The sequence below is a fragment of the Histoplasma capsulatum genome, genomic scaffold (genome assembly GCF_000149585.1).
Source record: "Histoplasma capsulatum NAm1 scaffold_5 genomic scaffold, whole genome shotgun sequence".
In the NCBI taxonomy this organism is placed as follows: domain Eukaryota; kingdom Fungi; phylum Ascomycota; class Eurotiomycetes; order Onygenales; family Ajellomycetaceae; genus Histoplasma; species Histoplasma mississippiense.
Genome location: NW_001813978.1, coordinates 2,314,872 through 2,328,442, shown reverse-complemented (window position 1 = coordinate 2,328,442; position 13,571 = coordinate 2,314,872). Strand labels below are relative to the sequence as shown.

Here is a 13,571-nt window from a genome sequence, read left to right as displayed (position 1 = left end):
TACACACGGCTTGATGTCCAGATAGCGGAGCAGTGTATGCGTTTTATATGAAGTATGCCACTCCGGCATGAAGGCAATGGTTGTTCAGATTATTAGATGCACAGTACATGTATATCTGGATACACGCTCCTGGTATAGTTATGGAGGGATAGGAGGTGAAAAGGTAAAGGCTCCATATAGTATAAAAGAAATGTGGACATACAACAATATCGACTCTCCGCCGTTCATGACGAACGCCAGAAGAATCTGGGGTACGGAATTGGGTTGGATCGCTAGTCGTGGAGTAGATGTATGTAGCCGTTGGCGCACCGATTTCATTCGTTTCCTTGACAGTTATCACATCATTGATGGGTGCCATTGTATTTTCTTTGATTGGCTTAACCTGAGAGGCATTGGATTTTTGCTAGGAGTAGGGGCAAATTGTTGGGGTAGATGTTGAGGTTCCGGATTCGAGGTTGGGGGTGATTGCCTTGATTACGCATTGTGATTTGCTGAAGCTTGTGCTTCCAAGCTTGCTAGGGCTGCAGAACTGGTAAGTTCTGGTGATGTCGATTGGTTGTGGGGAGAGCGTAGCCTCTGCTTTTCTTTTTCCTTTCCGATATTTTCTTGCTCTTTCTTTCCATTTGTTTTGACTCATCTACGAAGTAAGCTGCTAAGCTGCTTGGTATGCCTCCAGGGAATGAATATTCCAATTAGTAGTAGGTTTAAGTAGTAATATTTGTTGAGCAGACAGTACCGTACACCCTATCTGACAAAGAATGTAATTGCAGGAAGAGAGCCTGGCCTACCAAAACAGTATTCATAACAGAATTGGTCGCAATCACCCGCTTGGAAAAATGGCGATATTTCACGACAAACAAACCAGCAACGCCTATGGGTAAATGATGAGATAGCAGTAGTAACAAAAACTGATTTGATATTGTCCCTTCCTCCCCAGAACACATGATACCGTGACAAAACCAATTTGTAATATCCACACCATAGAAAATTGGTGATACAGCAGCGGCAATTCGATGAGGATGAATTGTGAGCTGGAAAAATAGAGGGTATCGAGGACGGCGACATTGTCGGCTGCCCAATGCTAAGGAGCCAGCCTGGTGGGGTTATCTTCGAGACCTTCTAAGCGCTCTTCCCTGGAGCGCCAGAGGAACTACGAGTGTCCCACATGCATTCATATATAGGAAAGATAGCATATCATCACTTGTAGCCCCATATATTCATGCAAACAGGCTGGCGCCGCCGGTCTCGACAGCATCAATTTCTTCTTGTGACCAGGTCAGGCGTCTGAATCTTTCAGGAAGCTCATTTCGATCGAAGTATTCGCCCTTCTTCGGCTCCACGGACCCGAGCGATGCACCAGGCTGGCCTCCAATGGCCCCGCCGTAGATTCCGTTCGTTTGCGCCGAGTAGTTCAGCGGGCCATGCTGCTGGGCCTTGGCTCTGTAGGTGGCGAATGATTCGGGCAGTTCAGAGGAAGGGGAGGCAGGATGGGCCCGGGGAGAGCGGTCAACGGATTCTGGCGAAAGCATTTTGGGTTAGTTTCAAGGTTGATGTCGGAAGAAGCGGGTTTCCCTCCTTTGGCGGTTGCATACTGGGAACAGTGCGCTTTCCAATGAACTTAATCAGTGGAGCTCTGGCAGCGGCGGCTTGCTGCAAAAGAGATGAAGCACGCATGGTATTTTGCTGAAGTTGTGGGGGAAGACGTCGCGGCTTGAAGGTTGTTCTAGTCGGGGCGCAGAGCCAGTGGCAGATACGTGTAGGAGATGGATAAGAATAATATGCTCGTGGACCTCTCTCTCGATCTCTGTTTGGTGTGCCAGGTGGTGAGTCGATGGTCTGCGAGGCAGAGAGGAGAGAAGGAGTTGAAGAGTAAGAGGCGGAGGAAGAGGTGATGCAGATGCTGGCGTGATTCACCTTTAGTTGACTACTAGGGTTATGAATAAGCAGGACTCGGGGCGAGATAAGGGTGCAGCAGTAGCGCGCTGTCAATTATCGTCGGCAAACTTTGAAGATGCGCATCATTTAATGCAGAGTTAGTGTCAGTAGGAATCTGCACTATTTAATTTTTCCCCAGTCCTCTCTCTCGAGAACCCGGCAACTTCAGGGATTTTTCACACCGCCGGGGTGGCTCACCAACCACTGGCAACCAAGTTTCAACGCCGCACATTCCGAGTCGACTTACTGCCCCACCATTCGCTTACCATCGCTTTCCACCAATTTCTTCGGTATCTTCGAAGATGGCCTCTCCGATAATATTAAATCCATATCTCCACGGCACTGACTCTATCAAGTGGTGTCGGGATGAAAATGGACTGACAGTCGCCTTGTCACTAAATACAAGGAAGGCCATTCTGCTCTCTTTCTCTCACCATTCCGTTGGATGCTCGACTCTATCCGCCTTCGCTGACTCTAGTGATTCCATAGTCTGACGCTGTGAGTGCTGAAAAGTTAATATTCCGCGATCGACGGCCATCTTCACAAGGGGTAGGGAGTTCCATGAATGGAAAAGGAGAAAGAGTGAGCGCCTTGAGTCCGAGCTCGATGAGCACAACACCAATCACGCCGAGGGCTACATGGATTCTCCACAAGAATAGCTCCAGCCTGCACGCCGATATAGCTGTTAGCACGCCCGTTGATGCCTTCTAAGATGCCAGCATGCCACAAAGCTGCTTTTTCTCCGCCTTTATCCTTCATATGGCTTCCCATTGCGTCTCCAGGAATGCCGAGGTTGAAGTCATACTTGCTCCGAACTGAAATACCAGAGTACACTGCTAACCGCGCTACGACAGCTACTATTGAGAGTAGACCCTAAATCCTTTGTTTCACTCTTTGAACGAGCTTGTAGTCTTTTTCTAGACTTCCTTCTATCAGCATTGTAGAGTACAACTTGATCTCGCTTTAGAGAGGTAGATTGGCAGATAGAGATCATACAGACAGTCCCGTTCATGTTAAAGCAATCCTTCTCTATCCGGACATCCAATGTAAAAGGAGCTTTGCCAGTCCGCTTCAAACTTGCGTCTTCATATCTATCACGTGTTCCTGATCCCGCTGCCCAGGTGGGCTTGGCTGAATATCCACCAAAAGCACGGACAACATCCTCCTGCGAATAATTCCATACACACATAAACTCAAATTTTCAATTGAGCAAGCTAGTTAACTCTGGCTGGAGCTAGTTACATTAGTTATCTCTGTTGTCCCTCCGTCTCATCTACCCATCACCCACCTTATCTTCCTATTAATTATCTAGCTCCAGTCGCGTCGGCCAGAGGAAGGACAACTCCTTTTCCCGAACGAAAGCTTAAACGCCCCATTCCACCTTTGGGACATGACAAGTGACACTTCCAAATGATAATCACAATATTAAGCAACGGTAATAATAATAGAGAATAATAAACCGTCTGGAAATCCTTTGGAAGCCCACGTCGATATCACATGCATGAACTACTGCTCTTCGCTCCGGTTCCAGCGAACCAACACCATGATTTGCTGCTGCAGCTCTCTGGTCTAGCTGCAATGCAGCCAACTCGCGTTTTTGAGAGACATCTAGTTTTCAAAGCATACAGAAAACCTGGTTTCGTTAAAACAAGGCCGGGTGGCAGCCAGGATGTACAGGCTCCCGAAACCCAGAGGCTGAATAAGCTCCTGAATGGAGGCCTATACTATATGCAGGTCGTGGGAAATGTCCGAGAACGAGACTTTGGCTCTGTGACAGCTTCTACTTCTTCGCCATCAGATGCTCTTGCCCGAGGTTCGGATGAGGGCGGTGAGGGCACTCAGCATGGTCAGGAAGCATTGCCGCCGACGACGACAAGGAATGGAGCTGCTGCCGCCGCCGCTGCCGCGAAAGGGGGCTATATAGCGGCGGATCAGTCATGGAGATTGGAGTTCAAGGATACCCCGGAGGCTGGGGCTAGATTCGGTGTCACGACACGGTTTGTGGAGAATTCGAACCTCCCTTCTGGGAATATCCTTCCTGAGATGAATGCTTGGGGATTTAAGTTAGTTTCCCCCCTCGCTTCTCCCCTGGTATTAAAATCTATATCTCGACTAGGCTAAGCTCTAACTTCGCTTTAGCTACGTCTCTGAATACGTTGTCGAAGGCCATAGATTTATCCTAGACGACATAGTATTATTTCTGCATCGTGTGCTAGTTTTCCCATCAGGTCATGAAAGTGGCGGTGGTGGCACGACAACGCTGGCGCCAACTGAATATCTTCCTCCATTAGATCAAATGCTGCTGCTGGACACGAGCGGTGCATATATTTTACAGGCCTCTATTACAGTTCAGGACAGCGGGAATCCAGACATGTTGAAGGCGAATTCTCAACGACTTTTGGGGTTGAAAGAGCATTTGAAATCTGTTGTGAAGCTGGAGCCTAAAGATAGGCTTTCCCTTGATACGAGGGTGAAGTGAAATACCATACCAACATTTGCTCGAATGAGGTCAGGATTTGGTATTTTGGGGCTTCTAAATGGTTGTTGACATGGTTTGGCAATGAAGCCCTCTTTTGAGGGCAACCGAAATGTATATTGCTTCAGATTTAGCGTTAACGCCAGTTGATACCAATTTTTAGTCATCAGCTATCGAATCCCATAAAATGAAGAGTGCCTATGGACTGTGTATCTTCCGTCTCTTCCTAAATGTAGGCAGCCAGCGGGAGCCTGCCCGGGGGTGGAATCAATTTAAACCACGTGACATGGCGTTTGGACGTTGGAGCCTCCACGTCTTCGCGACTTCAAATTGTCGATGGCACTCTGGCGAGCCTATTTATGGCTCCCCTGTCCCTCTTCAGGTACCTCCGAATGGTTCGATTTTCCCTCTTCCATACCAAAGACCAACTCAATACCTACACTCTTTTCAATTCGACTGTCCGACTTATCATGAATGGCACCAAGCGAAAGAGCCCCGATGGCGGAGACATCTCTCCACCTCCGCTCAAACGCAAAGCAATAGGAACAGCGACCAGTGAGCATATTTTCGTCTTAAAGCGTTCAATTGCAGACATTGATGCAAAGTACTAGTAATTGACAACTCCTGTATGTATAGATAAAACTGTAGCCAATTTCTTCACCCCAGTATCACAAAAGAAACCGGAGCAAGTCACATGGAGGACTGTGAACAATAGTTGCATTATCGGAAAATACCACCAAGAGCAAGCTCTGGAGGCGGTTAAATCTGGCAAGAAACGACGTATTGCCGCCTTCGATCTCGTATGTTTGAAAATTTTACCGGTTAGCAGAGGCCAGAGCTAGAACATTCTAATCAGGATATAGGATTCGACTCTGGTCGCAACTAAATCCGGCAGACGATTTCCAACAAACGAGCGTGATTGGAAATGGTGGAGTCCAAGTGTACCCGACAAGCTGAAGCAGCTGAACGATGAAGGGTTCGTGAGACTACCTTTGAAGTTACATTTCGCCTTCTAATTGCTTCCACTCACTCAGTTTCTTACGTGTGATTAGGTATCTGGTTGTTGTTTTATCGAATCAGAAAGCCATAAGCTTGAAAAAGGATTTGAAAGGCGGCAGAGTAGAGTCAAAGAGCTTGTCTATATTTAAGCAAAAGGTTGCGGCGATTATGCAGACTTTGGATATGCCATTTAGCGTTTACGCTGCCACAGCGAGCGACGAATTTAGAAAGCCTCGTATGGGGATGTGGAGGGAGATGCTCGATGACCATGACCTAAGTGTTGCCGGTTTATTACATCTTGAACAATCTATATTTGTTGGAGATGCAGCAGGACGCGAGGGTGACCATTCCTGTGTGGATCGGTGCGCAGCATCCCTTACTTGCTCCTCACATGCTTATTACATGCTCCTTATATACTGATATTCGTACATGTGCATACAGAGATTTCGCAGCGAATGTCGGAGTTCCGTTTGAGACACCTGAAGAATTTTTCCTCGATGAGGCTCCAAAGCCTATTTTGAGAACGTTCGACCCAAAAGCATACATTGTTGACTCATCGGCAGACGAACGTAAGCAGAACATCTCTCTATCTGCCGCCTACTTAGCTCATGGCGCCCTGCGAATCATATAGAAAATCAAGAGGGCCATATTCTGAAACTGGTATTATAGCAACTATCACTTTCTCAAAAAAGAGCGATGTCGAACTTGTCATATTTTGCGGGAGCCCGGGATCGGGAAAGTCCACCTTCTACTGGAGATATCTAGAGCCCCTTGGTTATGAGAGAGTGAATCAGGACATATTGAAGAGTGTAAGCCTACGCGCACACCGCCCACACATTGTGTGAAGGGCTATCGAACATCTCTTTTTTGTATGAGATATGCTAACAAGTATCCATTCCGCGCCTAAAGCGTCCTAAATGCCTCAAAGCTGCAAAAGAATATTTACAAGCTGGAAAGTCTGTGGCAGTCGGTATGTTTCACTTCCCCCTTCTCTTTCTCTCTCTTATATATATATTCGTTTTTCGAAGCATTTCAGAGTGCCACTCATTCGTTTTGCCCCTTTTTCAGACAATACCAATGCGGGCCCAGAAACTCGAGCGTACTGGATCGATCTCGCAAAGGAAACTAACGTTCCCATCCGATGCATATACCTGTCCACCCCACCACAGATCTGCAAACACAACGATGCAGTTCGTGCAGCAAATCCAATGATTGTATGCAACCCAGAAAACCCTCTATCTAACCCAATTCATAGTCGCCATCTAATCTCTTGCCCGATGTACAGGAATCGATAAATCCCGAGTCGCGCTCCTCCCTACCTGGAATAGCGTTCGGTGATTTCCAGCGCCGATTCCAAGTACCGGTGCTCTCCGAAGGATTTCAGGATATCACGCATGTCGAATTCAAATTCCAAGGAACACCTGCTACGAAGGAGGTTTGGGGCCAGTATTGGGTCTAACCCTGTCAATCAAAGCTTGATTTTCTTCCCAACTACCGAGTCAGCAACCAGCAAACAAATTCTCTCCACATGCGTACCCGCCCCGCCTAGCTAAATGAGATATTAGTTATTTTTTATAAACATTGTTTTCCTACATTGAATAAATAGAGTGGTGGCTACTTTTTGCACTAAATACCGTGTGTCCACATTTGTTTGTCCAGGTATATGTAGAATGACATGGGTTATAGAGGAGTTATGTACCTAGGTATGGCTATGCTTAACCTTTTTGACTTGGTCAGGTCAAAACATTTCAAAATTTCCGGACTCTGTTCTTGGGTGAATTCATTCAACCTCAAAGTAGGGGTTGAGCACCTTAGATTGCATACGCTGTAAAGTAGGGTAAACAGCTAGCTGCCGTTTTTAGCCTGGACGAAGTAACTAGCAACCCAACCCCAGTCTTCGGCGGTTTCTTGTTTATTTTTATCACCTCCAGGCTCAAGTGTTCCACATCGCCAAGTGACCCTTACTGACACCCACCCGGCGCCATCTTTTTTAGTATCGCAATATCAAACACCCAGCCGAAATTTAGGGTGGGGGATAATGGGGCCGCTATTACTGTGTATAACTGGAGGCAATCCTCAAAAGAGTGAAATATATCTTCTGAAATGAGTAGCCTACCTTTCATCTTATCTGCGGGTTTCCATTCCACCTTCCCATGCCCCATTCTTACCAGCCCCTTCAGGGCAAGACGAGTCGGGAAGCAGTCAATGCTACGGCCGAAGAGCCTGATACATCCAGTGAAGATATCTTAGCCAATGCTACCTTCAACGATCGACGGAGGCGGAATTGGTACTACAGGCTCGTCCTCGATTGGTGGCTCTGGGAAATCGGGGCCTGTGCTTTAAGCCTGCTGGCTCTTGCGACGACGATAGCCGTGCTCGTTGTCTATTCAGAGAAAAATGTGCCCGAATTGCCCGAATATATTACAGTAAGTATACTACTCAAACACTGAATACTCGCTCGTTAAAATGCTAATGTGCATAAAAGCTCAACGCTATCATTTCCGTTCTCACAAATGCCATAAAGATGCCGGTTTTGGGAGTTATTGCAGCTTGCATAAGTCAGCTAAAATGGCTATGGTTGAAAGATATGAGACGCGTGGAAGACTTGCAAATTTTCGATGATGCCAGCCGAGGGCCCCTAGGGTCTCTGAATATGCTCTCTCACCTTCGCGGATGGTCAGTAATTATTTGAAGCACAGTTTTTCGGCAGCAAGCTGGATATGGAAATGGCTAACAGTTCACTCCTAGCCATCTTGCCTCCCTCGGAGAGGTAGTCACTATTTTAACTGTGGCTCTAGAGCCCTTTATGCAGCAGCTGGTTATATACCCAGTCAGACTTGTGTACAGAGAGTCAGGCAAAGCATCGACTCTGCGTGCCGACAATGTGAGCTACGCAGCACAGGGTAGGTCATTGGTTTGTGGGGATGCTCCTCTTCGAATTTGATTCTGATGATAATTTATGCTTAAAGGGTAAAATGGCCGTAGAATGGACGCTGTTTTGGACAAGGGTATTATGAATGCTATATACAACGGAGATTCGGCTCCAAGCCTTAAACCATTTTGTTCCACTAGAAACTACACCCAGCTTTTTCCCAGCCAGCACCCCACATATTGATGGGAATTTTGCGGGCGTTAATAATCCTCTCTTCGCCTTAGGCTGGCTGGAAATCGACTACTCTTCTCTCACAAACACAACGCCGATTTCTAGAGCTATGGAATGCATGTTCACCTACTGTCTTCAGCGTTACAACGTCTCCGTCGAGTCCGGCGTTTCTACCATAAAGACGGACCCTGTCCATCTAGCGTCGATGAATCAACTTTCCGGGTGGAACGTTACGGCACCTCTGCTACCAGATAAGGACAAGGAGGGGACTACCACCTTCGTCGTGGATGATATCGCTGGCCACTCTTTATGGAAGAGGCTTATCCTCAATCTCGTTGGAAACGCAACGACCTGGGTCCAGTCGACGGAATACTTCATTCCATCCAATACATTTATCGGAACCTCACGCACCGTCGATGACAAGGTGCATATGATGGAGAGTATCGCCTAATCAGTCACATATCCCATGCTCGAACCCAGCAACCAAACGATGACAGGCCTCGTTGGACTTTCACAACAATTCATGCATGTGCGATGGGGTTGGATTGCGCTACCTACTTTCGTCGTGCTCGCGACTATACTCTGTCTTTGCTTGGTCATGATGTGCATGTGGAAGTCCTCTTCTCTGGCGTTGTTGTACCATGGATTTGAAAAACCTGTTGAGGATGATCAGCGTCGTTTCGCCCGTTTGAGTGACATGACGCACAATGCGGCAAATTCCAGGGCGAGATTGGCTCCGTCTGGAAACTATACCTGGGAGTTACAGGTTAACGACGGATGTGTGGTGGATAAAGTAAGATAATGGGCTCAAGCTTGCTCTTCGACTGGACACATGGACTTTGTTGTGAGCGTTTGCAGGCAATAACACCTCACAAGGGTTCTCCAACGCATCAAAGAGGCAGTAGGGTGTGGGGCGTGGCCAAACGGTTCATCGTCTGCCTCAAAGTCCATGAGCTTACTTCTACAACCCGCCCCCAATCCCTCCCAGGCTACCGTCAATGTATGAAATTCCACTGCCCAAGAAATTTGTGCCGGACTCGACCTTCTCTAGTGAATACGCACGAGGCTTAATTGGGTCCATCAACCACGGCCTGAGAAACAAAAACGAACCATGAAGTCTTAGTTACTACCTATTACCATCATCTGAGGGCACCCTCTCCAACAGACTCATCTAACCAACGATTATCCTTTCTACACATGACGGATTGCTACAGGCGTTCCATTACCAGAGCAGAGGCCTTCATGGGGTGGAACTTGTATAATGGAATATCGAGGATATAATCAAGGGGGGTGGTATTTGATTTTCGACGCCGAAAAATCTAAAAGATCATATAGCATATAACAGCAACTACCAACACCAACAAACAACTGAGAAACTTCCCAACGCTAAAAGAGAAACGATTCCTAACCCGAGATATCGCAAAATGCAGCGATAGCGTGTGGAAACACTTATCATGTACTTTACAAAACGGCCATACAACCCCCCCATAAATCCATCATGCTGCACTCTGCAAACCATTGCCCAAGTCCTCCTGAAGCAGCTGTCCGAGGAGCAGTCGAGCTTCGAACACTCCTCAGTCCCATCGCCAGCAATAAACGAACCCAACAAATAAAGTAACGAAAGAATGGATAAAGCAAAACGCACCAATTTTCAACGGGAACTGGCAGAGAACCATACAGTTATAGTCAGTAGTATATACATATACATATATATATATCTCTCTTCCAACCCCCAACCCCCAACCCTCCTGCCATATATTTCTCTAGCTTAGAAGACGCCTTTAGACATACAATTTTGTATTCATACTCGAAAAGAGAAGAGAAGGAAAGGAGCCCATTCGATGGGACATTGTTGGGCTTTCAGGGTCGGGACCTCTCCACCCTTCAAGGGCTCCATGTGAGATAACAACTGCAACAATAAAAATAATCCTTAAAGCTCAGAAATAATAATAATAATAATAATGGTAATAATGGTAATAGTAATGAATAATGCTGTATTAATTGAGCCACTATTTCTATTTTCTATATTTGTTGAATAAATTAGGAACCAGCTAGCGATTATTGATTGATATAGATAGAGACGATGAAAAATTAAAGTTCCAGCACAAAAGCATTTGAGAAAAAAAAAAAAAAAAAAAAAAAGAGTTGGGAGACGGGGCCAGAGAGGTACTCCTGTATGTATGTATGTATATATGTATGTATGTATGTATGAGGCACCCTGGCCCCCGAACGGGGAGGTATGAATGGTTAGACAGATGGATAGGTAAATGGAAAGATAGAACCCGAGGCCCCGGTCAACGATCATCCACACACCCATTTTTCATGATTGCGGGCGTTAGCAGCTGATATACGTACTGTACATGGTCGCCAGGAGGGGGAAAAAATTACGATTACAATTGCAACTGCAATTGCCACTGCAACTGCAACTGCAAGTATAAGTATATAAGTATATAAGAATATAGTTAAGTAGTTAGTTAGTTATATGAAGCTGTTCGTTTGTAATCTAGCTTTCAGTAACTAACATTCATCATCATTCCCGGCTTTTTTCCGTTCCCCGACCCCTCCCCCTTTTTCTCCTTTCCCCATTTTATTTTCCCCCCCCCCCCCCCCCCCACCCGAAAGTAAATTTCAAGGGATTGGATCAATTTTTGTTTTAAAAAAAAAAAAAAAAAAAACCAGGGGGATTGAAAGGGGAGGCGAGGAAACCCCCCCCATAAAAGGGCTTTTTTTTTTTAAGTACCGTTTTCAAAAAAAAATAAAAAAAAGGGCTCTTTATTCGCTCGGGTTTAGGGAGAGCGGGGGGATCTTCTGGGAATTATGGAGAAGCCAAAGCCGGACTTATTATATAAAAACGGATCCCGGAAGCGGGTGATATAGATTAGAATATTCGGTTATAGGGTATAGAAAGTGTTCTAGGGACAATAACGAGGTAGGCATGTTTTTATCTGTCTGGCTGTGTGTGCGAGTGTGTGTGCATATGACAAAAAAGGAGCGTGGGGTGGGTATCTCTAATAAAGCAGTAACAATTCTATAAAGGAGCGTCATTCGTCGTCCCGGCATGATCGGTCGTTGTATGGGAGTAATATAATAATTGTTAGCGAAATGGCAGGAGAAAAAGGGAAACAAGGGAAGCATCGGTGAAATTCCTCCAAAAATTGCCAAGGATTGCAGTGGTGCACGAAGCCACTGATCATGGCAAGCGAGAAGTCAAGGAAAGGACCGAAAAGAAATAGGATATGTCGGATAAAATTAGATTGTACATGTACATCGAAGGGGAAAGAGGGGCGCAATTTGATTCAACAAATGCACAGACAACGAAAACGGGTCCCTTATGTGAATGAGGAAATAAATAATGGTAATTGTAGCAATAGTAACAAAAACAAACGGGGAAACGGCAATGATGCTACAAAGGATCAACAGCAGCCTCATCGATGCCTGTCAGGCTTTTATGCTCGGGGAGAACAAGTCTTGTAAGAACTTAAAGAGCGTTCGCTTCCGTAACGATTTGCCCGAGGGATATGAAGACTGTTGCAGAACTGGCGCCACGGACATTGGACCAACAATATCCTCATCGCCACGGTCGGGGAATTTGCTCTTGTCGTCCAGGTGGGGGATTTTGATGGCTTCGACGGGGTGGATGTCCGGCTTGTGTAGCAAGCTGACGGGATTGCCTTTGCCGTCCTCCAGACTCGTGACGAGTTGGTTGTGATTCTCTCGCCACCGAGCCTCCACCGAATCCCATTTCTCCTCTGTGAGCCGGTAGATGTTGGACGTTGCGCCGTAATGCTCTGAAATGCGAGTGAGGTGTTTCGCATAGTTGTAGCGGGCAAGTTCCCAGTTGTTCCAGTGCTCGTCAAAGGCCTCGAGCGTTCGAGCAGCGGGGAGGTAGGGTTCAGGTCGGATGGTGAAATTCGCATGGCCCAGCTTGTCGGACCACTCATCGTCCGTATCCGGCATTGCAACCGGGGAGAGGTATGGGGCAGGACATTTGGCTCCCTCCAGTTGGCCATTCATGGATGATACTGAGGGTTGTTTGGATAGCGGCGGTGAAGGTAGACATGTGGGTCTGGAAGGGTCGATGGTGTTGCGGTTGGCCCCGTCAGCCACGGAGGGAGACTGTAATGGCGACTGTGCTGGCGATATATCATCTCCATTCGGGAGATTTACCATCAGAGGTGGCAGGAGGGGTGTGGTTGCATTTGGTTCTCTTTCCATACTTTGTCGATTGGCCATATCAACGTCTATGGGTGCAATACCGGCCTCGTTGATCCGCTCCTCAAAGACAGCTCTTGCTGGGGAGGGGGAATGGTGACCTTGGCGGATGGATAGGGAGCTGACAGCCGGGCTCACCAACGTTGACGTCGCAGAATTTGCACGCGATCGTAGCGATTCGTCATATTTTTCCAAGACCGCCGCAGCGGTGTCCACCTTCTGTTTGTGTCTCCATTTCGACGACATGGAAGTAAATCGGTGACTCAGGCCAGCGATACCGCGAAAAGTTGTAGCTGTGCTGTTGCTATCTGACTTTCGCTTCTTGGGTGAACCTGGCTTTTCGACCACATCATCTGATAGGTCGTATTCGTAGGACTCTAGCACTACGGGATAGCCATCATCGGAGTGAACTTGGTTGAAGTCCGCTACAATTGCACCAGAGATGTTAGAAGAAACACAACGGTTGTTGTCTCCATTTTGCGAACAACAGCAAGGCTCACCAAAGTAAGGGCTTCCCACAACCAAGCTCGTTTCGCGCTCAAGTGGATCCTCTTTGACATCGGTCAGAGGCGTCTTCATAACGCTGTATCCCTCCGTGAGACTCCCCAAGCCGGGTGAAGAGGCTAACGAAGATGTCGAGCTGGGGAATCTGTTATGGGCTCTCGCGGAGAAGAGGGATACGACAGGCGAGCCCGGGTTGGATGACGCGATAGATTGAGGAGATTGAGGAGATTGAGGAGATTGGGGGGCGGGGTTGGAGGAGGGAAAGCTTTGGTTTGATTCCATGTTTCGTTCTGAGCTTTCGCGCCTGTTTGCTTCGAAAAGCTGAGACAGCAGATCCATGGC

General features: G+C 47.0%; 5 protein-coding genes across 5 annotated transcripts in view; 2 read left to right on the top strand and 3 right to left on the bottom strand.

The window, feature by feature from the left end:
- HCAG_05553 (predicted protein) overlaps positions 1-358 on the bottom strand; it is a gene marked incomplete at both ends in the record, with an annotated part of 2,698 nt that extends 2,340 nt beyond the window's left edge. The window contains one exon of the mRNA XM_001540036.1: positions 203-358. Coding sequence (XP_001540086.1) covers positions 203-358 — 156 coding nt within the window. The remainder of the gene's footprint in view (positions 1-202) is intronic.
- Positions 359-1,217: 859 nt separating this feature from the next.
- Positions 1,218-1,674, bottom strand: HCAG_05552 (predicted protein; the record flags this gene model as incomplete). Its single annotated transcript, XM_001540035.1, has 2 exons — positions 1,218-1,516; positions 1,593-1,674. 2 exons carry the CDS (start codon positions 1,672-1,674, stop codon positions 1,218-1,220), a joined length of 381 nt encoding a protein of 126 aa, XP_001540085.1.
- A 1,839-nt stretch (positions 1,675-3,513) lies between these two features.
- HCAG_05551 (conserved hypothetical protein) lies at positions 3,514-6,869 on the top strand (the record flags this gene model as incomplete). The annotated part of the gene is made up of 13 exons (XM_001540034.1): positions 3,514-3,998; positions 4,075-4,142; positions 4,227-4,405; positions 4,575-4,643; positions 4,897-4,966; positions 5,023-5,037; positions 5,078-5,211; positions 5,275-5,387; positions 5,464-5,772; positions 5,852-5,979; positions 6,080-6,219; positions 6,339-6,380; positions 6,666-6,869. The coding sequence occupies 13 exons, from the start codon at positions 3,514-3,516 to the stop codon at positions 6,867-6,869; spliced, it is 1,956 nt and encodes a 651-aa protein (XP_001540084.1).
- Positions 6,870-7,563: 694 nt separating this feature from the next.
- On the top strand, positions 7,564-9,949 carry HCAG_05550 (predicted protein; the record flags this gene model as incomplete). Its single annotated transcript, XM_001540033.1, has 7 exons — positions 7,564-7,836; positions 7,896-8,090; positions 8,148-8,313; positions 8,567-8,953; positions 9,011-9,306; positions 9,372-9,513; positions 9,849-9,949. The coding sequence occupies 7 exons, from the start codon at positions 7,564-7,566 to the stop codon at positions 9,947-9,949; spliced, it is 1,560 nt and encodes a 519-aa protein (XP_001540083.1).
- A 2,002-nt stretch (positions 9,950-11,951) lies between these two features.
- On the bottom strand, positions 11,952-13,568 carry HCAG_05549 (predicted protein; the record flags this gene model as incomplete). The annotated part of the gene is made up of 2 exons (XM_001540032.1): positions 11,952-13,150; positions 13,226-13,568. 2 exons carry the CDS (start codon positions 13,566-13,568, stop codon positions 11,952-11,954), a joined length of 1,542 nt encoding a protein of 513 aa, XP_001540082.1.
- Between the last annotated feature and the right edge of the window lie 3 nt (positions 13,569-13,571).